At 57.5% G+C, this 24,020-nt stretch overlaps 2 protein-coding genes across 5 annotated transcripts; both read left to right on the plus strand.

Annotated features, from left to right (window-relative positions):
* Window positions 1-1,262: 1,262 nt before the first annotated feature.
* Window positions 1,263-8,797, plus strand: USHBP1 (USH1 protein network component harmonin binding protein 1). 3 transcript variants are annotated; one of them, XM_019736935.3, is made up of 13 exons: window positions 1,263-1,401; window positions 1,707-1,808; window positions 1,903-2,051; window positions 2,279-2,717; window positions 4,390-4,515; window positions 4,686-4,822; window positions 5,000-5,140; window positions 5,407-5,577; window positions 6,132-6,381; window positions 6,932-7,153; window positions 7,896-7,999; window positions 8,220-8,342; window positions 8,571-8,797. In XM_019736935.3, the coding sequence occupies exons 2-13, from the start codon at window positions 1,755-1,757 to the stop codon at window positions 8,758-8,760; spliced, it is 2,106 nt and encodes a 701-aa protein (XP_019592494.2). In that variant the 5' UTR covers window positions 1,263-1,401; window positions 1,707-1,754; the 3' UTR covers window positions 8,761-8,797. The 3 variants fall into 3 exon arrangements, with proteins under 3 accessions (XP_019592494.2, XP_019592495.2, XP_019592496.2); XM_019736936.3 differs by having other exon boundaries at window positions 1,288-1,808; window positions 8,220-8,329; XM_019736937.3 differs by lacking the exons at window positions 1,263-1,401; window positions 5,407-5,577 and having other exon boundaries at window positions 1,622-1,808.
* A 3,358-nt stretch (window positions 8,798-12,155) lies between these two features.
* On the plus strand, window positions 12,156-22,067 carry NR2F6 (nuclear receptor subfamily 2 group F member 6). 2 transcript variants are annotated; one of them, XM_019736939.3, is made up of 4 exons: window positions 12,156-13,166; window positions 16,694-16,788; window positions 19,473-20,039; window positions 21,321-22,067. In XM_019736939.3, the coding sequence occupies exons 1-4, from the start codon at window positions 12,880-12,882 to the stop codon at window positions 21,593-21,595; spliced, it is 1,224 nt and encodes a 407-aa protein (XP_019592498.1). In that variant the 5' UTR covers window positions 12,156-12,879; the 3' UTR covers window positions 21,596-22,067. The 2 variants fall into 2 exon arrangements, with proteins under 2 accessions (XP_019592498.1, XP_088648520.1); XM_088792394.1 differs by lacking the exon at window positions 12,156-13,166 and adding an exon at window positions 13,269-13,753 and having other exon boundaries at window positions 21,321-21,784.
* The last annotated feature ends 1,953 nt before the right edge of the window (window positions 22,068-24,020 follow it).

Genomic DNA, 24,020 nt, shown 5'->3' on the forward strand with positions numbered 1-24,020 from the left:
AAGCCCAAACTATTTCAAACCTTTTTCATGCACTCTTCTCCCCTTAGCCCCATAATTATTTAAAAACCACTCTGAGCCTCAGTTTCTTTATTTGTAAGAGTTAAGCCTGCCCGCATCTGCTAAGCTCTGATTTAATGACAGCCAGGAGGGGCTGTGTAGGCGAGCCTTGAAGGATGGAGAATTTGCTGGAAAAACAAGAGGGGAAAAGGCACTCCAGGTAGAAGGAACTGACTGGGCAAAAGTCTGGAGGCTCGGAAGAGCCTTGGAGTGACAGAACTTCTCACAGGTTAATAAGGCTGAAGCAAAGCTAAGAGTGAGGATTTCAATGCCCCTTCGAACCCCCAAGTCAGAGAAGTACAATTTCCCTCCGTAAGCAGGAAGATTCAGCCTCATAGGGTCTGTCAGTGGGACCTGGAAGATTCCGGTTACTCCAGTCTCTGCACAGTTAATCCAAGTGCAGAAGGAAGGACAGGGTGTTTCAGGCAGAGGTTAGAGCATGGCCAAAGGTCTGGGAGCATGAGAGAATTGAGAACCTTCGGCTGTTCATGGACGGGGCCATTATGGCTACAGTGGGTGCAAGAGCAGGCATAATTTTTAAGGGCCTTCAATGTCAGGTTGAAGAGCTTGAAATGTTTCCCGAAGACCACAGGGAATAATGGAGAGTATGTGAGCAAGGGAGGGAAATAATAAGATCTCTATCTCTGGGGCCTGGGTGGGGAAGGGAGTGGACGAGAGCCCAGAGAGGGGTCTGGGCTGGCATCCAGGTGGGACAATACAGGCTTGGGCTGTGACTGTGGATGGAGACAAGGAAGCCCATTAGAGGTGGATGCAGGAAAAATGGGCAGGATGTAAGCACTATCTAGGCTCTGAGGTATCCAGCATTTATGTAGGAGAAACAGCAGCTAGCAGAGGAAGCAGAGATGGGACTGCCAGAGAGGTAATAGGGAACAAGGAGTGTATGTTATGATTCAGTTTTCCTACGGTGCCTGGCCATGTGCAAATTGCTTGTTAAAACTCCCATGACACTGCAGAAAAATGCTCTCTTTATCCCCTAATTTACAGATAAGGAAATTGAGGCTCAGAGGTGGAAGAGCTAGGGCCTGAGGTGAGGAGGGATGGACATCTCGGGAGCTGGACACATGTCCCCCCCACTGGGACTAGAGGAGGAAGGCGCTGTCCTTGAGGAGGAAACTACACAATAACAAGTCATGTGACCAGGGGAGGGGGCTTCCTGTTTCCCGGTCCCTCCCAGGCCAGCCTTGGCCAGCCCTGGCCTGAGCAGGCAGTGGCCAGAGTGACCCCGAGAGTGTCCACGGACTCAGGCCTCTGACCAAGATGCTACCAGAGGAACAGAGAAATAGAGCCAGCTGAGGCGACCCAACTCCAGGATCCGGACCTCAGGTTCAGGAGCCCTGGGGAGGAGAGGACATTCTTGAAGTCCTTGTCCTAGGCTCAGATAGGGAAGGGAGGGGACACCAAAGCAGTGAAAGATAAAGGAGACAGAGGAGAAAGGGGAGGTCAGGGCGATCTTGAGAGGTAGTGAGCTGTCTGTCAACGGAGGCATTCAAATGTGTTAAATCGACATTGACGACTCAAGATCCCTTCTGAAGGGGGGAAATCAATGTCCATTTCATAGAAGAGGAAATTGAGGCTGTCGTTTGCCCAGGACAACAAAGGCAAGAGCTGAGATCAGGTTGTGGTTTTAGTGGGGAACGAAGGAGGAGGATTCAAAGAACACTGATTTCTGGAGAGCAATGAGTGCCAGAGCCACACGGCCCCGGAGCCGGCGAGGGAGGCATGCTCCACCTGTAAGTGTTCTCCCTCCCTGCCACAGCCAGTTCAGTGGGACCCCAGGACCCAGCCCTGCCTGGCTCAGAGCTCAGCACAAGTGGTCATTTGCAGGCTGAGCTGGACCCTGTGGCAGAAAGTACAGAGGAGGCCGAGGCAGCTAGTGGAAGCTCTGAGCTGGTCCCTGTGCCATCGCAGGAAAGCTGCAATCCGGAGCTGCTGGGCCCTGAGGAGGAGGAGAGTGAGCAGGGCCTGGGGAGCAGGTAAGGCCCTCTTGGTCTGTTGCCTCTACTCGGCCCTTTCCCACCCATAGCTCTATGTGTTTCCCCCCATCCCTGCTCACACACACACCAGGGCTCCCCATTGCCCTACTCAGCCTGACTTACAAGACCCTGCATGATGCAGCCCTGACTGTGACACACAGCTGTTGTGTGCCAGCCACCTCAGATGTCTCCATTTCCAGAACCTTCCATTTCTCACCTCTTCACAGAACCGACAAGGAGTCTGATGGGGACTCTAACAGGGGCCTGGCCCCAGCCCCTGAGGGCCCTCATGAGCCTGCAGAAGAAACCCACCAAGCCCCAGAGGCAGCCCCATGGGATGGGGTGACTGTCTCCTCTGGACCTGGAGCCACTGACGTTTTTCAGACTCTCCAGCATGCTCTGAGCTCACTGGAGGCGGCAGCTGCTGCCTGGCGCTGCCAGACCCTGAGCTGTCCTGGGCCAATAGAGGCAGAGGGCAGAACTGAGGGTGGACCAAGGCCCTGTCTGGAGCATGAGGGGGCAGGAGGCTGTCAGCGGGAGGTGGCCTGTCTGGCTGAGAAGAATGCCTGGCTGCGTTTGGCCCTGGGCAATCGCGAGGACGAGCTAGTCAACATGCAGGCTTCCTTGGAGGCCATCCAGACGGAAAAGGAGATGCTGCAAAGAGAGGTGGGTGGGGCAGCCCTGCCTCCCAGGGCTCCCTGTCTGAGGAAGGAGGCAGCTTGGCATAAGTGATGTTCAATCACTTGTTCATTTGAAAAACGTTTATACAGCATTGACATCTGAGCCCCAACAGACGCAGGTCCCTTGCAATCTTAGTTAAGGTGATCAGGGAGGCCTACGGATGAGGTGACACTTGAATAAGGACCACAAGGAGGTGATAGAGGAGCCATGCAAAGATCTGGGGGAAGAGCATTCCAGGCAGAGGGAACAGCATATGCAAAGGCCCTGAGGTGGGAGTGTGATTGGTGTGTTTGAGAAGCAGTGAGGAAACCAGTATGGGGGTGGGTGGGAGGAGATTAGGGCAGGAAGATGACAGGTCAGTTCCTACAAAGCCTTGAGGGCTGTAGGGAGGATTTGAGCTTTTGTGGGGAGTGAGGTGGGAGCTTCAGAGTGCTCTGAGCAGGGGAGGGTGGCGACCTGATGCAGGTGTTCACAGCCAATCCCTGGCTACCATGGGAGGAACAGGGTGCGGGGGTGAGGGTGGAATTACGGAGATTCGGGGGAAGGCACCGGTCCCATTGCCAGATGGTGGAAGTTGTGGAGGTGGTGAGAAGTGGGCAGATTCTGGGTGATGTTGAAGGTGGAGCTGGCAGGTGTGGGCACGATGACTAGAGGAGTCCTCAGCATGTGGATGGAATCTAAAGCCATGTGGTTGAGGCCACAGAGGGCAGGCCTTCATCTCCAGGTGGCGAGACTGGGGCTTTGGGAGCCCAGAGCAAGGGATGGGGCCCATTCCCCTACAGAGTAGGGCCCGTTTCCTGGCTGGAAAGAGAAGTTTGCCTTTTTTTTCTTCTTTTAATTTCACCCCCACTCTCCACTTCTGACAACCTCCAGTCTATTCCTATGAGTTCGGTGTTTTGTTTTGTGTTTAGATTCCACATAAAGTAAGATAATATAGTAGTTGTCTTTCTGACTTATCTCACTGAGCATAAGGATCTAAAGGTTCATCCATGTCGTCATAAATGGCAGGATTTCATTCCTTTTTAAGGCTGAGTAATATTCCTTTGTATATCTACATCTTATTTATCCATTTGTCTACTGACGGACACATGAGTTGGTTCAATGTCTTGGCTATTGTAAATAATGCTGCAATGAACAGAGGGGTGCATACATCTTTTTGAATTAGTGTTTTTTGTTTCTTTTGGATAAATATGCACAAGTGGGATTTCTGGATCCAATGGTAGTTCTATTTTTAGTTTTTGAGGACCCTCCATACTATTTTCCACAGTACCTGTACCCATGTACAATCCCAATGGTACACGAGGGTTCCCTTTTCTCCACATCCTCACCAACATTTGTCATTTCTTGTCCTTCTGATAATAGACATCCTAACAGGTGTCGGGTGATATCTCATTGTGGTTTTGATACGCATTTCCCTGATGCTTAGTGATGTTGAGCACCTTTTCATGTCCTGTGGGCTATCTGTATGTCTAAAGAAAGAGAAGTCTTAAGTGGCTATGTGATTTGCCCAAGGTCACATAGTGAGGGATTTGACGCAGTGAGTGTCTGGGGCTCCTGCCTTCCAGATGAGGTTCTTGCCACTTCCCCAAGGAAAGATCTTAGGGAGGGCTAGTGAGTATTTGGAGACCCCACGCCTGACATCCCCCATCCACCCCAGGTTCAGGAGCTGCAGGATTCCCTGCTGAGGGTGGAGCCCTTCCCACCTCCCTCCTACGGCCAAGCAGGTGGCTCAGGCAGTGGTTCCAGCAGCTCTGGGGCTGACGCAGAGGCCTGGACCACTCAGGTGAGTGTGGGAACCTCAAAACCACCATCTTGAGATCCTTAGGGTTCGGGGCCGTGAGACTCAAATCCTGGTCACGTGATCCATCAGCTTCTGAGGTGGGGAAAGCCTAAACCCATGGTGCTGGGCTCTTGATGACAATCTGGGTGAATCAAAGTCCCCTCTTGCTGCAGGACCCCTTCTCCCTGTCTCACCCCCTGCTCCAGCGCCTCCAGAGTGACTCCAGTGCCCAGATCCATGGGCCTCTTCCCACCCAGCCCCTTGCCCCTGAGACACACATCATGGAAGCCCAGATAGAGCAGCTCCAGGGGTAAGAACCACAAAATGCGGAGCTCGTAAGGGCACTGGCGCCTCCTCAGCTGGGATATATACCCAAGAATGTGGAGCTAGAGTGGGGGTTGGGGTGGGGGGAGGAGGGTGGAAATCAGTGGATCCTGACTGCCTGACGAGTTCTCTCCCTTTCCCTCTTCCCTACCTTTGGAGTCAGGAACATCCAGAAGCTCAAATGCTTCAACCGTCTGCTATCAGCTGTACTCCAGGGATACAAGGGCTGGTGTGAGGGCCTCAGCATGCAGCTGGGCCAGCGGGAGTCTGAGGCCACAGCACTACGTCTGGCCTTGCAGTACAGGTCGGTGCACCCCCTTCATGATGTCACTGGCTGGGAATGGAATGGGTGTGCTCAGAGAACGCTGCTGATCCACAAAGAGAGGCAGGGCCCCCCCACGTAGGCGCTTTCCCCCACCACAGAAATTAATTGAAGGCAATTTTAGTCCATGGGTGCTGAAGGGCTTTGCACGCCCTCCCTGGGGTGGGGCTGGGAAAGCAAGTGGAAATATCACCTACGTAGAAAGATGGGGCTGGGTGTCCTGGAGGCTCAGAATCAGTGTCCCACAGCGAGCACTGTACAGAGGCGTATGCGGTTCTGCTCACTCTCCGGGAGGTGCACTCGGGAGCAGAAGGAGTCCCCATGAGTGACCTGCAGGCAGCTGAGAAGGAGGCGCAGAGGCTCCTGGCCCAAGAGGAGGCTGCCATGGATGGAGGGACACTGTGGGGTCCCCAGCCAAGGTACTCCTAGGGCCCCCAGAAACTGGGCGGGCCAGTGAATGGGGTCCTGATTGGAGAATAGGACTCCCAGAGCTGGCCCTGTGGAAACCTGACTGGAATTGGCTGGTTACTACTCAACAAATTTGTCATCGTCGTTGACAGCCATTGGGGTTGGTATATAGGACCCACCAGGGTTGGTATGAAGGTGGATGATGGTGCTCACGGATTAGAACTGGCACGATGGTGCTTATTGGAGTTGTCATGAGGCTGTCAAATAGGGCTGGTAAGCTGAGCGATGATGCCCATTGGCTTGGTGTGATGGCATCCACTATGTTGGCATGAGAGACGGTGCCCATTGGTGTGATGGTATTCACTACGTTTTCTTCATGGATGACGGTGCCCATTGGAGTTTACATTACGGTGCCTTCCATGTTGGTGAGACAGCACCCACAACAGGTGGCATAGGACCCATCGTGGTCAGTGAGATGGAAGATGATGGAGCCCACCACCAGGGTTGGCATGAAGTTAGCACGCCATGCCTGCTAGTATTGACAGCCCTCTTCTGTTTTCTGTAGCCCTGAGGGCAGCAGTGTGGATAGGCCCACATCACAGGAGGTAGCTACCCAGCTCCGAGGCTATGTCCAGCGTCTCCAGGAGCGCCGTGCTCTGGTGAAGATTCCCCCAGAGCCTGGCCCGACCTTGGCACCCATGCCCACTATGCCCTGTGCAGAAGCCATGGTGCAGGCCATTCTGGGGACACAGCCTGGCCCAGTCCTACCCAGGTTGGAGAAGATGCAGATCCAGCAGGACCTGGTGGCCACACGGGTACACATGGGTGGTGGGGACTGTGACAGTCTTTCCTAGTGGGACGAAACCCTTTGCTGAGGCTGACAGGGATGTAATTGGGGGACTAAGTACCAAAGGAGCGTTCTGTTGGGCTGGGGTCAGGCTTCCTGAGGGAGGAGAATTGGGCCTGGGGTTTTGAGGGATGAAAAGGAGTTTGTCCTTTGGAATTCAGTTTCTCATAAGACTTTGAATCTGGCTTTCAAAAATAGCCTTCCTATGGAAAAGAAATGGGGCAGGGGACACAAAATCTGAGGTTTATAGCCTGGCATGGAAGACGTAAGTTTCTAGAGTTGGACAAACTCCAGACCCTTCCACTGAGCTGCTATTTAACCTTGTCTAAGATACACGCCCTCTCTGAACTACCATTTATCTACAGTTGTTTTTAATGGGAGAATGATATTTTCCACCACACAAGATCATGGTGAGGGTTTCAGTTCTTGCCCACACTCAGTGGCTGCCTCTTGAGGCTGCAGTTTTCCTAGCAGTTGACCCTAAAGGCACAAATTCTCTGCCCGCCTTGGTTTCTCAGGAGATGCTGGAAGACCTGATGCTGAGGCTACAGCTGGTGCGGCGGGAAAAGCGGGGTCTAGAGCTGCGGGAGGCCGCCCTCCGAGCCCAGGGCCCAGCCCATGTGCTCCTGCTGGAGCAGCTGCGGTGGGAGCGGGCACAGCTCCGGACTGGTGGGGCCAACAGCAGTGGTGGTGACAGCAGTGGCGGCGGAAGCAGTGGAGATGAGGAGGCATGGTCCCAGGTGAGCGATTCTGCTTGGACCTGGTAGGGAAGCAATATACTACTGGCTAGGTGGCTCTGGCTAAGCACAGCCCCCTCGGAGCCTCAGTTTCCATTTCTGTACAAATAAATGAGTTGAATGGTAAGCTGCAGGTCAAAGTTCACACTCTGTACTTTGGGTTTCTTTCTTTGAGGGTATTGAGCTCGTTAAGCTGCAAAGGATTTAGTGTCTTCCACTTAAACCTGTAACTCCTTCCTAGCCCACAGGCCTGTTCATACTACCCCCTCTCTACTCCAATAGCCCTAGCCCATGCTTCCTCTTTTCCTGAAGTTTCATTCTACCTGCCTCCGAATCCTTCCATTTTGCCCCTTGCTGTATTATCATGCCTGCCTTCTGCTTAAAGCCTTCAGCGGCTTTTGGAGCCCTCCTTTGAATCATCTCTCCCACCCTCACGTTTTTGTACCTCCTGTGCCCCTGCCAGGATAATTGGTCACTTCCCTTTTTGTCTAGTTGTCTTTGACTTACTGCAGCTCTGAGCTCAGACATCACCTCCTTCAGGAAGCCCTCCTGAATTGCCTTCAGATGAGATCCCGTTATTTATTTCCCTTGTTGGGGGGTAATTTTGTCTTCATTGGGATATGTCATTAGACTGGGGTCTCTGTGAGGGCAAGGCTGCCACTGTCTAGGCATCTTCAACATTCAGCTTGACCTGAGCACACACTTGGCCTTGGCCAATGCCACTTCTCTTCCTTGTTTCCCTCAGGGCCCTGCTGTCCCTAGTGGCAGCAGGGGCACTGGAGGAGGTCAGATGGGCAAAGTTCAAGATCCAGAGGAGCTAGCTCAGCAATTGTCGGCATCACTCACCCGGTATGTTCCTGGATCCTGGGTTGGGGGACATTTGGTCTGGGGGTGGTGATGGTGGTGCATATGTGAGAGTCCTTGGGGGTGTTGTATGCAGCAGCACTAGGCTGGGTGTGAATCCATGTACAGGTATGTACCCATGGAAACACTGTGGGCAGGTGGATGGATAGAGGGAAGACAGGACTGCCTATGGCTATGAGCCCTTCTCTCCCCATATCTGCACCAGGGCCCGGGGCCTGCGGGAGCAGCTGCAGTCTCTGCGGGAGGAGCTGGAACAGGTGGCTCAGAAGGGGCGAGCCAGACGTGTTCAGAGTGCTGAGCTGAACAGTGATTTATGTAAGGCTCACAGGTGGGTCCCCCTGCCCTGTACCTCCCCTGGTGACCGCAGGAGCATCCCTGGCTCTCAGCTTCCCTCCTTTAAGGTGTTTCATCCCAATACCTTCTTTGGTGCCTGATGTGTGTCAGCCCCTGCTGAGTGATGCTGGGACCCCAGGAAGACCAAATCTGGGAGTACATAGCCCCTGTCTTGGGTGGGGTGGGGGGCTGTTTCCTGGCTCAGTACCCTTACACCCTCTAGCACCCTGGTTCTGGCCTTCCGGGGAGCCCACCAGAAGCAGGAAGAGCAACGGCGGAAGCTGGAACAGCAGGTGACACTAATGGAAGCCAGACAGGCAGAGGAGCTGGCTGTGTTAGAAGCCACCGCAAGAACCCTGGGGAGGCCCAGGCCACCCCATCCACCTTCCCGGCCAGGGGAGACCTTACTGTAGGCTTTGTACCTGGCTGTCATAAACTGTCCTGGAGTGATGTCATGTTGTGTGACTTTGCATACTGAGGCATGTTCGACGTGATGGGGGCTGATAATGCCTGGGTTTCTTGGGCCTGATGGGGAGTTGGCAGGGCGTTTGAGAAAGATTTGATGTCTTTGGTCCAGCACCATGTGGCATGTGAACGGAGTCAGCAGGGTCATGCCAGAGGCAGACTGGGCTGTGGGGATAGGGTCTCCAGGGCTGGGTTAGTGAGGTTATATAGAGCCAGAACTGAAATTCCAACTCTCACCTGTTTCCAGAAGCCCAGGGAGGGGCACACCTTCTCCTGCTTCCCGAACCCTGCCCCACTTCCCAGGGAGATGCTGGTTTTGGCCTGGCAGATGCTCCCAAGAGGAAGATGCCTGTATCCCAGAAGGAAGACTGAGGCCCCCACAGTTCCAGGTGTGGAACAATAATTGGAAGGGCAAGTGCTCTGGTTGCAGGTAGGGGAGGAGGAACTTGCAAGCAGAGAATGTACAGCTAAGGAAAAGGGCTTAAAAACCTGCAAGCAGGAACCTCAGGGGTCTATGCTACAGATGCTGAGTCACTCAGAGTGGGTGCTAATGGTGTGCATGAGGCACACTCGGGCGGCAAGGGCTAAATTTTGGCTTTCACCATCAGGAGATGGAAACTGGGAGGTGTGTCAGGTTAATAACAGGCATGGGATTAGAATGTCACTTGCATAGGCCATACCCTGGTCCTTCCAACCCAGTCAGGCTGGGTCTTGAAAAGGAGGCTGGGCGGGACCCAGCGGCCGGGCTTAGTGGCCAATTGTCCCTTCCTGGAAGGTAGCTGAAACTCAAGCTGGGGTTTAGCAATATTTTCGTTCCCACACTGGTGGTGAGGCCGTTTACCAGGCCTCACCTGCACAGGTGTATGCTGGGCGGCTGCCTCTAGCGGGGTTGGGCAAGACGGGCCTGAGTTCAGTGCCGGTCAGCGGCCAGGCCTCAACCCGGTCCTCCTGACCCACAGACGCCTGGGGAGAGTGCTGGCGCTGGTGACGTTCGCACCCCATGCACTCTGCGGACCGAGGCCGGCTTGGGAGAAAACAGGGAAACTGAGGCGGGCAAGGTTGCCCATGAGGGGGGCAGGAGCCGACCTTATCCCCTCTTGTCCCTCTACCCTCCTCCTGAGTCTAAGAGTGACCTTAGTCGCCAGTGCCACCAGGTTGCCCGTGGGGGGAGGGGAGCAAAAGGGGACAAGGTCACCTGTTGGAGGGTGGGGAAGGAGTTCGTGCTGGTGGAGGAGTCAGCGGTCGGTTCTCAGGCCGACTCGTGCAGGGTCTGACTGTTCCCACGGGGTGCCCCCGCGGCAGATGGGCTCAGGCCTCTTTGTCCCCAGTCCGCGGCCGCCGCAAGGTCAAATGTCACCGCGGGGCCGCGGGCAGGGGTCATGGGGGCGGAGCCGGACCTCGACTCCCCTCACCGTAGGGGGGCCCAAAGGAGTGCAGGGGCGGTGGAGCTCCTGGGAAGGGGCGGGGCAGCCGCCCGGGATCTGGATCAACTCGGGGGTGTGAGGTCTGAGGCGGACCTTCCTTCCCTAGTCTCCAACCCAGCCCAGCCCATCACTTATGAGCCCCCAACCCCAGGCTTGTGTACTTCAAACCCCAGTTCCCTGCTTCTTCCCCCCACCAGCCCCTTTCTGACTCCCTTGCCTTTGCCTGAACCTTCTCTCCTTTCTAAGTCTCCCTTTCTGAGACCCCTCTCCCCCCACCAAGGGTCCTGGAAGATCCAGGCCAGGGACCTAGGACCCCAGTCCTCACCCCAAATAATAGCCAGCACCCCCACATTTTCAGGCAGCCCCAGAACCAAAGGGTCCCCATCCCCAGCAGGGCTTACAGAAGTCCATTCTAGTCAGACCCATGGAAAGTCCTGCTCAGGTATAACCCTAGTCCTTCTTGCTCTCTGTACGTGCTAAAACCTTCCCCATCTCGCACCCAGCCAAACCCTTCCTGGGAGGCGCAGAGTCCCAGGGCTGTGCTTGGCTATGATGGCTTTCCCAGAACCTTGGTATCCTTTTTAAGTGTTTCATGATCTCTAAGCATCTCCCACCCTTAGCGAACTCCTCCTCCCCCCCGCCCCGCCCCCGTGCCTCCTCAGATGTCATCTGGAGAGGGGGTGCTTTTTCCCAAGGCCCCTTCCTGAGAGAGGAGTACATAGGAGTCTCATAGGCAAAAGGCACTGCTCTCCTGCCCGCAGCCCTCAGAGGCCCAGCCACGTGGCCTCGGCCTCTGGGCAGGGCAGGAGATAAGGCCAGGCGACTGGACCTGCGGGACTCCAAGGTGAAAGGTCACCACAGGAAGGGCTTTCCCAGCCGGTTAAATGTTAACAGGCCCTGAGCCAGAGGCTCAGGCTTCTCCGGCCAGGATGGCGGGGGATGGGGGGTGGGGGGGTGGGCGGGGGGCATATAAAAGGTGCTTAATAAATGCTGGTCGGCTCTAGCCCAGGGTTTGGGTGGGGTTGGCGGGGGCGGGGAGTGCAGGCGAGCGGCAGCTGGGAGGAGAGCTCCGGGAGCCTGGAATAGACATCTGCAGTCCAGCCGGCCTCCTGGCCAAGCCCATTCTATAAAGCACAGAAAGAAAAGGAAATTAAAGGGGAAGGGGCAGGCCCCGACAGGGGCGGTGGGCATTCCTGTCGCCTCCAACTTCGCCGGTGGGGGGACGCCCTGCCCCCAGAGGCCTGAAATTCTGGCGAGGGGCCCCCTGACCTCACGCCCCCGCCAGTCGCAGACCACCACGTCCCTTCCCCCTGGAGAGTCCGAGCACCAGGTGTTAGCCCAAGCAGAGACAGGGTGGGTGGGGGTCGGACGCAGCGACTTTCTGGAAGGGGAAGCGAACACAATCCATCTTGCAACTGTGCAAGGCAATGCCCCAGGGTGTGTGGACGCGAGCCTAAGCGCGCGCGCGCGCGCGCGTGTATTGCGTGCGGCCATGCCCCTCGGGTGCAACTGGACCCCCATTATCGCTTCTGTCCGGCATAGGGGGCGTCCGAGGGGCGCCTCGAGGGCGGTAGAGTTACCCAACGTCCAAGGCCGGAGGTGGAGGGGAGGGCCTTGGAGAGGAGGTATCTTGGCGAGGCTGCGGAAGGGCAGAGGGCAGCGGTTGCCCAGGTTCCCGCCGCGGCCCGGCAGGGGTTAAGGCTGGAGCCCAGCCGAGAACCGAAGATGGGATGGTGGGGGAAGTCGGGGGGAGGGGGAGGGTCAGACCCAGCGGCCCCGCGCTCCGCCCTCGCCCCTCCCGCCGGCCTGGGCACCCGGCGCCGCGCACGGCCACCCATGCCCTTATAAGGGCGGCCGTCGCCGGGGCAACGAGCGCCCGCCCCCAGCCCGCGGCGCGCGCCCCTGCCCCCGCTCCCGCCCCCCTCCCGCCCCGCGAATGGAACGTTGTGTGTCAAACCGGCCGCAGCGCGAGGCCGGCGCGCGGGGTCGGCGGCGGCAGCTAGAGCTAGGCTTGGGCCCAGGTGCAGGCCCAGGCCTGGCAGGCTCGGCCGCAGCGGGGGCAGCAGCTCGGGAAGCGCCGGCTCGCGGAGCTGCAGGCCCAGAGGAGCCGCCTGGGGTTGCCGGGGACCCAGGGGGCGCGGCGACCGGCCCGGGCGCGCGCCCGCCGCCCCTCCCCCTCGCCGCGGGCGGCCGCGCAACTTGCGGCCAAACTTTCCCTCAGGCCTCCGGCACCCGGATGGCGGCCCGCTAAGTTGGCCGCAGCCCCGGGCCGAGCGGCGGCCAGGCCAGAGGGCGCCCCCCGCTCAGCCCGGGCCGGGCCATGGCCCGCGCGCCCCCGCCGGTGCCCCAGGGCGGCGGGGCGCGAGTCCTCCGGGCCCCCGGCTCGCGCCTCTAGCGTGCCCCCCCGGCCCGGGGCCCGGCCCCGCGCACGCGTGGGAAAGTTGGCCTGGAACCGGCCCGACCAGTTCCGTCCGGGTGCGCGGACCGGCCTCAGGAAGTTGCTGCAAAACTTTTTTGGGGGGTGCAGCCGGAGCCCCCCGCGCGCCGGGATCGGATGCGCACCGGGTAGAGTCCCCCGGGCCAACAGGGGTGCCCGGAGGGAGGAGCGCTGAGGGGGCGCCCCGGCCCCGCTGCCCTGGGGCTATGGCCATGGTGACCGGCGGCTGGGGCGGCCCCGGCGGCGGCGGCGGCGACACGAACGGTGTGGACAAGGCGGGAGGCTACCCGCGCGCGGCTGAGGAAGACTCGGCCTCACCCCCCGGCGCTGCCAGCGACGCGGAGCCGGGCGACGAGGAGCGGCCCGGGCTGCAGGTGGACTGCGTGGTGTGCGGGGACAAGTCGAGCGGCAAGCATTACGGCGTCTTCACCTGCGAGGGTTGCAAGAGCTTCTTCAAGCGGAGCATCCGCCGCAACCTCAGCTACACCTGTCGGTGAGCACCCCGATCCGCGCCGCGCCGCCTGTACGCGACCTGGCCCGGGCCCTGACCTGCTCGGTCACCTTGGGCCTGGCGCTGACCTTCCTTGGGCCTCCACTCCCCCTCTGAGATAGGGGTACAGCCCCCTTTTTTCTCCATTTTATTCCTGAAATTGTGTATGCAGTCAGCACTGTATGGATGCAGGTACCCCCATCAGGTGGTCCCTTGCGCCTTCCGCCCCAGTTCCTTGCTCTTCTTTCCTCTCTCTCTTTTCTCCCGAGAGGGGACATCTCCTGTACGGGGAGAGGTTGGGGTGCTGCTAGGGGTGGGACCCTAACCCCAGGACACCCCTTCTTTTGGGAACGTCGTTGCACGGGGACCCCGCGGGAATCGAACGTGGAACATGGACTGTGCAGCTTGCAGCGTCCAGGGGCCATTGTCTGCGGCCGCGCGGATCAATACGGCGCGCCCTTGGGGTCAAACATCACTTCCAAAGTCGCTCTGGCCACAGAGGCGGAGGCGGGAGCAAGACAGAGGTGGCACAGGGCGGCCTCCTTGGCATTGGGGGCCCTGCTGTGGGGGGCAGCTGGGCTGCCCATCAGGTGGGAACCCCCCTAGGCTCACCCTGGGTCTTGGGTCACCGGAAACTGCCGCTGGAGGGCGAGGAGGACGGGGAGGGCGGCTGGATTTGACCGCACCTCTGTTGCTCCACCCCCGCAGCCAGGAGTGGGAGCAGACCTGGGGCTCCTGGAAAATCCCTGAAACTTCGGTGGCTAGGATACAGGGTGGGGTGAATGTTTCCAAGAAGGCCTGGGCTGTGCTAGGTTGGAGTCCCCACTGACAGGGAGGGGCCTTGCTAGCTTCTCTGGTTGAAGCTGGGGTTAGGTGTCCCGCCCAGCGCACCCTTCCCACCACTCGTGGGTGAGCATCCTTTTGCTCCGTGGGCAAGCCTCTACTCATGACCGTCCCCCACGAACATGCCTGGGTTCTGCAGAGCAAGTATGGGGAGCCCCATTTTCCATATGTGCAAAACTGTGGCCCAGAGGGGGCCTGGTGTCTGACCTGGGTTACCCAGAGAGAGACCCTCCCCTAGTTGGGGCTTAGCAAAGGGGACTTCCGGGTGGCGAAAAGGGAGGTGGCTAAGTCAGGATCAGGGTCCACCCCAGGGAGGGCTTATTGGTGAGGCCATTGGGCTGGGCCCTGGGCACCTAGAGTTTGGCCCCAGGTCTGGGGTCAGGGCCTGTCTGCGGTGGCTCTGTGTGTGTGTTTGTGTGTGTGTGTGTGTGTGTGTGTGTGTGTGTGTAAGCTGGCTTCCTGCCTCCTCCAGTGCTAACTGGGCCACCAGACTTTGGCCTCATTCTTGCTGCTGGAATAACTGCCTGCTCTCTGGCCGGGTCTTTGGGGAGGGTAAGGGAGGCGCTCAGGAGGTTTTGGGGTCCCAGAGGCTCCCTGATAGCGGGGGCGGGGAGCACCAACGTGGGAAGGGGTCATTGTTAGGGGCTAGCAGTTTCTTCAGAAGTTCTGTGCTGTGTCACCAGATGAAGTCACTGCCCCTCTCTGAGCCTCAGATTGATTCAGCAAAGTTCCTTCAGGGCCCAGCCTGGGTGGTATGATGCCAGCCTCCCGGAGAGACCCAAGCTCCAAGCCCAGTCCTCCCAGTCTGGAGGAGACACAGTGCGATGCAGAGTCTCCCAGCCTGTTGGGGTCTGGGCTCAGCCAGAGGAAGGGATTGGTCTGGGATCCCAGGAGGGAGCGAGGGGCTCTGCCTGCCGGTCAGGTAGGGCTTCCTGGAGGACCATGGGAGGTGGGCCTTAGATCATGAGGGGTTTGGCCCAGGCAGACGCCCAGTGGCAAGTTGGGAGAGCAGTGTTGTAAGATGAGATTACCCCAGGCATGGGAGGCGTTAGAGCTGAGTGTGCCTGAAATGCTGGACTGAGGGCCACGGGGAGTCATGGAGGATGTGTGAGCAAGGGAGGGCTCTGATCAAATTGAACTGGATGCCAGAAGCCCAGGGAGGAGGCTGAGTTGGGTCCTGGGGTTGGGCCAAGCATGCACTCTTTAGGTGGGATAATAGGTAGAACTTCCTGTTTCCCCTTGTGGAGAGCCAGGAGAGCTGTTGTGACTCCATAGCTGGGGAAGTTGAGGTAGAAGCTTAGGGCCTCGCCTGAGGTCATGGGGCCCTGAGCTGGGCCCCTGCCTACCCTCCCACCCCAGGCTTGGCTGTTTCCAGCCGGCTGCCCAGGACCCTCCCACTGCTTGCCTGCTGGGCTTTGTTCTGGTTCTGCCTGAGCTCCCTTTGCCCTAGAAGGGCCTCCTTCTGGGAGCTGGGGCCGGGCAAGGACCAGAGGCTTGGGCTCAGAGGCTACCACTGTAGAATCTAGGTACTCAAAGCACCCCCACCCACCCACCCCCGCCAGAGGCTCAGCTCTCCTAAAGCTGCCATTGGCACCCCTGGTTGGAGCCTGGGTCCGATGCCCTCCCCAGAGCCCCTGAGACCCAACACATCCCATATGGAGCTGGTATCTGGCTTCCCTTTTCCAGATGAGGATACCGAGGCTTGGTGGAGAAGTTGCCATCCCAGGGTCAGGGCTGCATGCCCAGCTGAGATGTATTTGATTTTTAACTTTATCGAGTGTTTCACTCTGTTACTGTCTCTGGGTGACCTTCTTGGTCCCCAGCTGGAACCCCAGGGGTTTCTGCCCTAGGTCCGGGCCTCAAAGAGCCCTGAACCCAGGGTGGAGAGAAATATGGAAGGGCAGGGGCCAAGGGGAACCGTGCTAGGGACATTTGAAGAACAAGCACCTGAATCCTCCTGCTTGGGGTTGACTCTGGACAGGGAGCTCACGGCCTTGCAGGGCGGGGCCACCTGTCTCATCCCAACCCTTCTCTGGGGGGCCTCCAGGAAGAAGCTTCTTGCGTTCACTTAGGAGTTGGAAAGTCTTCCCAGAGGAAGGGATGTAGGTATGGGGTCTTAAAGTGGGGACAGGAGTTCGTTCGTTCGTTCATTCATTCATTGCCGGTGGCCTTGTACACGGCAGTTATGATGGGGCCCCCATAGAGGACTGGCCCTAGTCTGGCCTGGCTTCTACTCTCTTAGTCAATTCACAACACCCCGCTCCTTGACTATGTACCTTCTGTGCTCTCACATTGCCCTTGGGACAAAGACCTCGCCCCTTAGCCTGACAATGACCATGTCAAATTAAACAGCTTAGGCCTCCATATATTCACATTTCCAACCTTTTGATCTCCTTGTACTCTGCCTGCAGTTGCCTTTCCATTCACCTGGGGAACTGTTCATCCTTCAAAACCCAATTTCAATATGCAAATAGACTTGGCCACAGACTCCGTGTTACTATCATCCTTTCCTCTTTGCAGATCTGTAGGCCTAGCGGGTGCACCCCTTTGGGGCCACCTGCCCAGCCCTGGGTGGGGGGACACTGGTATTTCCCAGGTGCAATCTTCAGAGGAGGCTCCCAGGGTGGCTCAAGGAGTAGGACATGGGTGTTATGGTGACCCCCACGGTGACCTCTGTGTGCCCTCAGGTCCAACCGTGACTGCCAGATTGACCAGCATCACCGGAACCAGTGCCAATACTGCCGCCTCAAGAAGTGCTTCCGGGTGGGCATGAGGAAGGAGGGTGAGTGATGGGGTGGGGCAGGCAGGGCGTAGACAGACAACCCGTCTTTCACTCCCTCTCTTGGGGTCTGGCTCCTGCTAACCTTGTTACCACTGATCTGAGATCCTACAGGCCTCAGTCTGGCCCTGGCTGGAGGAATCCGATTATTTGTGGCTGCCTGGTGGCTGTGCTGGAGCTGGAGCTATAGTACAAGGGATGCCCTGACTTGGGCCCCCGTGAGGACTGTTGTCCAGACCCCAGTCTCCGAGGCAGGTGCTCTGGCTCAGTGATGCCCTCTGCCTCCTGGCCTGGCCATGGCTTTCTGAACAAGGATGTATTTTTTTTTATTTGACTTGCTCTCCCTCCCCCTCCCCCTCCCCTCCACCCCTGCTTTGTGTTTGCCCAAGGCAGGAACTCACCCGATTAAGTCAAAGGGCAGCCTGTCCTTCCGCCTGACCCTGGGCCCTGGGAGCTAGAGGGAGGCCCAGCCTCTTGTCCCTGCCCCAGGGAGTTAGGTGGACATGTGCTGGCAGCTGGGCCTAGATCTCCACCCTTAGAAATGAAGCGGAACCCAGAGACTTCCACCCAGAGCCTGGGGGCTCGAGAACAGGTCTGGCCCCCATGCTGGGCATCATGTCTGCCTGGATTCTCACAGGCTAGGCCAGCAATTCTTCACTATATCTACCCTGAGTCTCTCCCGGTTTAAAGTTGGTTTCTTCTCAGCTGGGCTTCCAGAAAAAGCTGGGAATGGCTGCTCAGAGTGTCTCTTAAAATCATCTGATCACTCTGTTTGGTCTTTTTAAGTTTGGGGTGACTCTTGCCTCCTCCCCTCTCCTGGACTTTGCCTCCACTTGTCCATTTGACCTAAAACCCTGATGTATTTCAAATCAGGGCTTCTGATCTCTAGTCTCAGGGTAGATATCATCATAATCACAGCTCATGCCCCAAGGACAGCCCTACCTCAGGGCCTTTGCACAGGCTGTTTGCTCTACCTGGAGTGCTCTTCCCCCAGACAGTTGCATGGCTTCCTGTCTCACTTCCTTTAAGGTTTGCTGAAACAGCACCTCAGAAAAAAAACCTCTCCTGATTATCCTTTGTCATTCTCTTTGATTTCACACTATCTACCTTGCTCTGTAATTTACTTGCTCCCCCACCAGAATGTCTGCTCCCCGAGGGCAGGGACTTCTGTCTTGTTTTCTGACATATCCTCAGTGCCTAGACCAGGTCCTGGCATACAGAAGTTGCTCAATAAATGTTTCTTGGCTTGAATTGTTATCCATTTAGCCCTTATTATGTGCCAAGTGCTGTTCTAAGCAAATGAGATAGATTCTTATGTAATTCAGTGATTAGTGTCATCATCATTATTATTATCACCTAAATCTAACAGATGGGGAAACTGAGCACAGGCAGTAGAGAGGTAAGACCAGTTGCCAAGGTCTTAGAGCAGCAGAGTTGTGGTTTGGGTTTGAAGCCACATAGTCTGGATTGAATGAGGAGGAAGAGCTGCGGAAGGGGTGCTTATGAAGTGGGAACAGCAAGTACAAAGGCCCTGAGGTGGGAACATGGCCAGGGCTTGGAGGAATGGAGGGGGTGGCGTTTAGAACCAAGTGCGCAAAGGGGGGAGGAGAAGGTTCACCCACCCCCATGAGCCAGGCCAACCTGAGCCCCAGGCTCCCATCCACATCCCCTTCCCCATCTGCTCCATGGCAGGTTTACAAGAAGTTCATCAAGGTGACAGACAGGGCATGCCAACCCATTAAAGCTCATTCATTAGTCTCTGCCTGGCATGCAGCCCAGTTTGCCCCTCTTCCCACCCAGCTGGTCACTGGGGACACTGGCTGAGGCCTGCAGTGAGTCCTCTCCCTCCTCACAGTCAAGACTATTTATGCTTATTGAGCACCTACTACTGTCCCGGACTCCATTCTCAGCACGGGCCACTGCAGGGATCCAGACAGACAGGTGCTCCTGGGGGCCGTGACCTGGGAGATGGGCTGGGAACTAGAGAAATGATTCCATCTCCATTGGAGAGATCATTTGCTTTAGGGATAGGCTGGCCAGGGGTCCCCAAGTCCTGGGAAGGTACCCGTCTCCTGTCCCCATTCTCAGCTCTGGCACTTGCATGATTGACAAATGGAGACATGACTGACAGGTCAAGCCTCCCCTCCTGCTGAATGGAACTCACAGTCCAGTGGGAGGGGGCCAGGCATGTATGAAATTTCCCCTTACCCAATGGTCCCATTCTCACCCAGAAGGACTGTCCACAGGAAGTAGAGTAGGGGTGGGGGCCGGACAGGGGCTCAGGCTGGAGGCACAGGTCCTGCAGGCCTCTGGTCCCTGGCCTCCCAACAAGCTGTGTGCCCATGGGGTGGAGTTGGGGGTCCAGAGAAAGGCTGGGTATGGTGGGTCTTGGAGGGGAGGTGTTGAGTGACCCTCTGATGACTTTGCCTTCCCCCCTTTATTTCTCCCTACCTGTACCCTGTGACTCTCTGGATACCCACTTTCCCCTTATTCCCCCCCCCCTTTCCTGCTATCCTCGTCTCCCTGGCTGACCTCCTCCTCCCTGCTCTGCCCTCCCATGCCCCTCCATCCCCCATTGCCTGACCCCTTATCCCCTCTCGGATTTTCTGTCCCCCCATCTCCTGTCTCCCTTCTCCCCTCCTGTCCCCTTCTCCTCACTCCTACCCATCTCCAATCCCCACTCCCAGCCGTCCAGCGCGGCCGCATCCCGCACTCGCTGCCCGGCGCAGTGGCCGCCTCCTCAGGCAGTCCCCAAGGCTCGGCGTTGGCTGCAGCTGCGGCGGGCGGGGACCTCTTCCCAGGGCAGCCGGTGTCGGAGCTGATTGCGCAGCTGCTGCGCGCTGAGCCCTACCCCGCTGCAGCTGGGCGTTTCGGCGCCGGTGGCGGCGCGGCGGGCGCAGTGCTGGGCATCGACAACGTGTGTGAGCTGGCAGCGCGGCTGCTGTTCAGCACCGTGGAGTGGGCGCGTCACGCACCCTTCTTCCCCGACCTGCCGGTGGCCGATCAGGTGGCGCTGCTGCGCCTGAGCTGGAGCGAGCTGTTCGTGCTGAACGCAGCGCAGGCGGCGCTGCCCCTGCACACGGCGCCGCTGCTGGCTGCGGCGGGTCTGCACGCCGCGCCCATGGCCGCCGAGCGCGCGGTGGCTTTCATGGACCAGGTGCGCGCCTTCCAGGAGCAGGTGGACAAGCTTGGCCGCCTGCAGGTCGACTCCGCAGAGTACGGCTGCCTCAAGGCCATCGCGCTTTTCACGCCCGGTGAGATGCGCTCCAAGGAGTGGCTAGTGGGTTTCTGGGGGGGAGGGGAGGTTGCGACCCCATAGCCCTCCACTCCGTGACCTCCAGTCTGCCAGACCTGTGGCCTTGCACACGCAGTGAGCGCTGATGGAGGCAGTGGAGGAGGTGATGCAGGCGGTGTGACATCCTGATGCCCCCACCCTGGATCCCAGGTCTCCCTAAGAGCTATGACTGTGGCCCCTCAGATCCCAGGCTGGGTCTGGATTGGTGACTCAGATTCCCACAACCACTCTCCCTTTTTCTGGGCTCCCTGAGACGGCCCCCCACTCCCCATCCCCTCATCAAAGTGTTCTTCATGCCAGCAGAATGGGAGGGGAGGTCCCTGACACCTGGTCTGGTCCCTTCTGCTCCCCACTCCCTGGTGTCTGGCTCCCCAAACCCTCTGACGCTAGCCCCCCAGATCAGGGGGCTCTTCCTATTTACTGAGCACTTACGAAGGCCTACTAGGCAGGGCTACCCTGACACCTGGTTCTAGGCCCTCCCCTCCCTAATTCCTGTGATCCCTGACCTCTGACCCAGGGCCCTCAACCTGCCCCCTTGGCAACCTCCAGGTGGCCAGGGCTGCCCAGGATTGAGAAGGGGTGTGGCTTGGAGGCCTTTCCCATCCAGGGGAAGGGCTGTCCTAGTACCTTCCTTGCCAACTGAGCCATCCAGCAGCCAAAGCTCTCCCTAATTCTAGGGACTGGTGACAGAGCTGGCTCTACTCTGGAAGGTTCCAGACCCCACTAGGTGTTTTCTTGGGGCCAGGGTTGCAGAACCAGATCCAGGCCATTTTAGGAGGTGGCTTTCATCTGATCAATAATGGCTTTGCGATCCTTTCCCCAGAAGACTCCCCTACCCCCCACCTTCAAGGGGCCCCATCTAGATGCTGTCAACATTCACTCACGCCCCAGGCCCCTCTGGGTCTTGCCTTCCTCCCCAAGTGCACTCCTCAGCCCCCACTTCCCCTTGAGCTTGATAAGAGCTTTTCTCCATGACAAGGCCTCAGTTGGGGCCCCATCCACCCGTGAGGTATCCCTGTCTGCACCCTTGTGTCATTGTCCTCAGATGAAGCCACCTCCCTATCTCTTGAGGACTGACTCCGCCTTAGATACCACCGTTTGTGCCCTAGGTCCCTACCTCCCACCGCCTGAGGGTCCCCCTCCCTCCATATCCACAGCCCCAGTGGTGCCCCCAATCACCTCTGGGGCCCTGCGTCCTCTCTCCACCTCCCCCCACAGCTGACTGCCCTTGTCTTCCCAGATGCCTGTGGCCTCTCAGATCCAGCGCACGTCGAGAGCCTGCAGGAGAAGGCGCAGGTGGCCCTCACTGAGTATGTGCGGGCCCAGTACCCGTCTCAGCCCCAGCGCTTCGGGCGCCTGCTGCTTCGGCTCCCTGCCCTGCGTGCTGTCCCTGCCTCCCTCATCTCCCAGCTGTTCTTCATGCGCCTGGTGGGCAAGACGCCCATTGAGACCCTGATCCGAGACATGTTGCTATCCGGAAGTACCTTCAACTGGCCCTACGGCTCAGGCCAGTGACTGCACAGGACCTGGGGCACCGTGGTAGGGTTTGCAGACCTCAAGGGATGCGGCTGCTTGGGCCTCAGGGGCGACCACCACACGGAGGACCCCAGCCTTTCTCCTCAGACTCCTATTTTTTAAAGACTGTGAAATGTTTGTCTTTTCTGTTTTTTAAATGATCATGAAACCAAAAAATGACTGATCAATTGTCTAGGCTCCGGCTTCGTCCTTCCCAGAAACCCTAAGATTGGGCAAGGGACTGAGGTTCCAATCCTGGACAGTTCTGTCCCTCAGCGCCCCAGGCATGAACTCGTGGGACGGTAGGGTTGGCTTCCCTGGCACGATGGACAGAGGCCTGGCATCTGGACTGGAGGGGCAGCTGCAGCTGGGCAGGGGTCGAGTGTGCCATGCATCTCTGGACACGTGATCCACATTGGACACTACATGATGAATGAATCAAGGCCAATAATAAAGGTGTTTCCTACCTGCACAGCTTCTGTCATCTTTTGAGGGAAGGGTACCTTACCATGGGGACCCACTCCCAGCCATATGGAACACCCACAGCCTAATAAGAGCCCTACTTACTGTTTTTGTTGGACAGTGTTGTGCGAAAACAGGCTAGGGGCAGCGAGGGGGGCCTGAGGTCGGCCAGTGAGTCTGTAGGAGTTAAGCCCAACAGATGGCTCAGGTTCAAATTCTGGCTCTAGCTTCTGAAAGTGAGCCTCATAAATTCACACATGCCCTAAGCTCCTCATTGTTTTCTTTGGTCAGCCCTTAAATCATGGTGTCTGGGCCCCAGCGTCCTCAGGACAAACATCTGGGGCTAGTTCTGTCTCATGTTTTCAGCCCAGGCAGAGCTCTCCATTCCCCTGGCCACAGTTAGTGGTTCAGGGAGAGCATGTGGCCCAGAACTGGCCAATGAGATTGGATGGCAAGATTTGGAACTAGGAGGATATAATCAAAGCAAAGAAGAGCCAAAAGAGGACCAATTTCCCAGGATGCCTTTGGAGCCCCTGGATCAAGCCATACCTGAAACCCTTGGTTGTTTCAGTTTCATGAGCCCAGACTTCCCCTTTTGTGCTTGAGCCAGTTTGAGTCCATATGTAACTAAAAATCTTGTTTCAGAGATTGGCATTTGAAAGGTGGGGACCTCTAAGGACAGACTTTGAAATGTGGACTTACTGAGTTGATCTGGGGTGATACAAGTCACCAGGGACCTTGCCATCCTGACTTCAAGTTTGCAGACCAGCTCTGGGGTGGGAAAGGCACCTCTGAGAGTTACTGCCAGGACTGTGGCTCTAGGGAGTAGGTAGAAAGGGCCTGGATAGTGGTGTAGGTGGCACTTGGCCCTGACTGAGGTCTTGCCAGACAGAGAGACAAGCTCTCCATCAAAGATGACCCTTTGAAAACAGGGAAGAACTTGGGTCTCACCCTGAAGGCAGTCCCAGAGCTCCCAAAGGCTCCTCATTAGCACCTCAGCCTCCCCCCCATGTCCGTCTGGGAAGAGGCCTTGGAAAACGGGGGTGGTAAGGCCATTTCCTGTAGAATGAATGAGGGTCTTGTGGGTATGCCCTGTCCCCAGAAGGGAACTAAAGTGGGAATGGGATGGAGAGGCTACTGGAAACCCATCGGAAGCTGGACTGGTTCCTGCCCTGCGTCAGCAGCTTCTGAGATATCCTGTGGGTAAGTGAATGTGTGTCCATTTTAGTCGGACTGGGCAGAAATGCCCCATTTTTCAGATTCACAGGGTATCTGAGGACCTAGTAAGACCACTGCACCTGTTTTGCTTCCAGTTCCCAAGCCAGAGACTTGGACGTCTGTCCAGGTCTGACTGCTGAACTTCTACAAAACCTTACTTACCCTTATGGCCCTTCCTGCAAGAAGTTATCTTGAGCCTCCCTGGTTAAGATTGCCACCCAGCCATCAGTTATTGCTCTGTCACACTTGGCCCAGGGCTGTCTTTCCTGAGGATGGGGCTCCATGAGGACCAATCTGGGGACGGAGGCCTCTCTGTGACCCAGTGGCTGGCACTGTCTTCCCTGCCTGCCGTCTGCCTCCTGGAGTCCCTTGTGGCTCCTCCAGGAAGGCCAGACTCAAAGAGGGCAGCTGCTAGGTTACCATCAGCTTACCATAGGTTACCATCAGCTTATCACAGGGAGCCTGGCCTTACTGGTGTCCCAACCAACCCTACCCAGGGAATGACGTGTGAACTGTGCTCACACAGTGCCTGGTGTCAATCACCATTCAGCCTGTAGTGCCCAGAGGTGGAGAATCACAGGGACCCATTTATCTGGTTGGCATCAGGGCCTCCTGTATGATTCCAGGCTGAGTCTGCCGCCTTCAGGTGGTCCCCGGCATTGCACCAATGAATTCTGAACCCTACCCAAGCAAGACTCTAGCTAGGGTCCTCTGCCTCCATTACTGGGCCTGTGGAAACTCCTGG

This window comes from Rhinolophus sinicus, chromosome 15 (genome assembly GCF_057876585.1).
Source record: "Rhinolophus sinicus isolate RSI-liver-muscle chromosome 15, RSI-T2T, whole genome shotgun sequence".
NCBI lineage: Eukaryota > Metazoa > Chordata > Mammalia > Chiroptera > Rhinolophidae > Rhinolophus > Rhinolophus sinicus.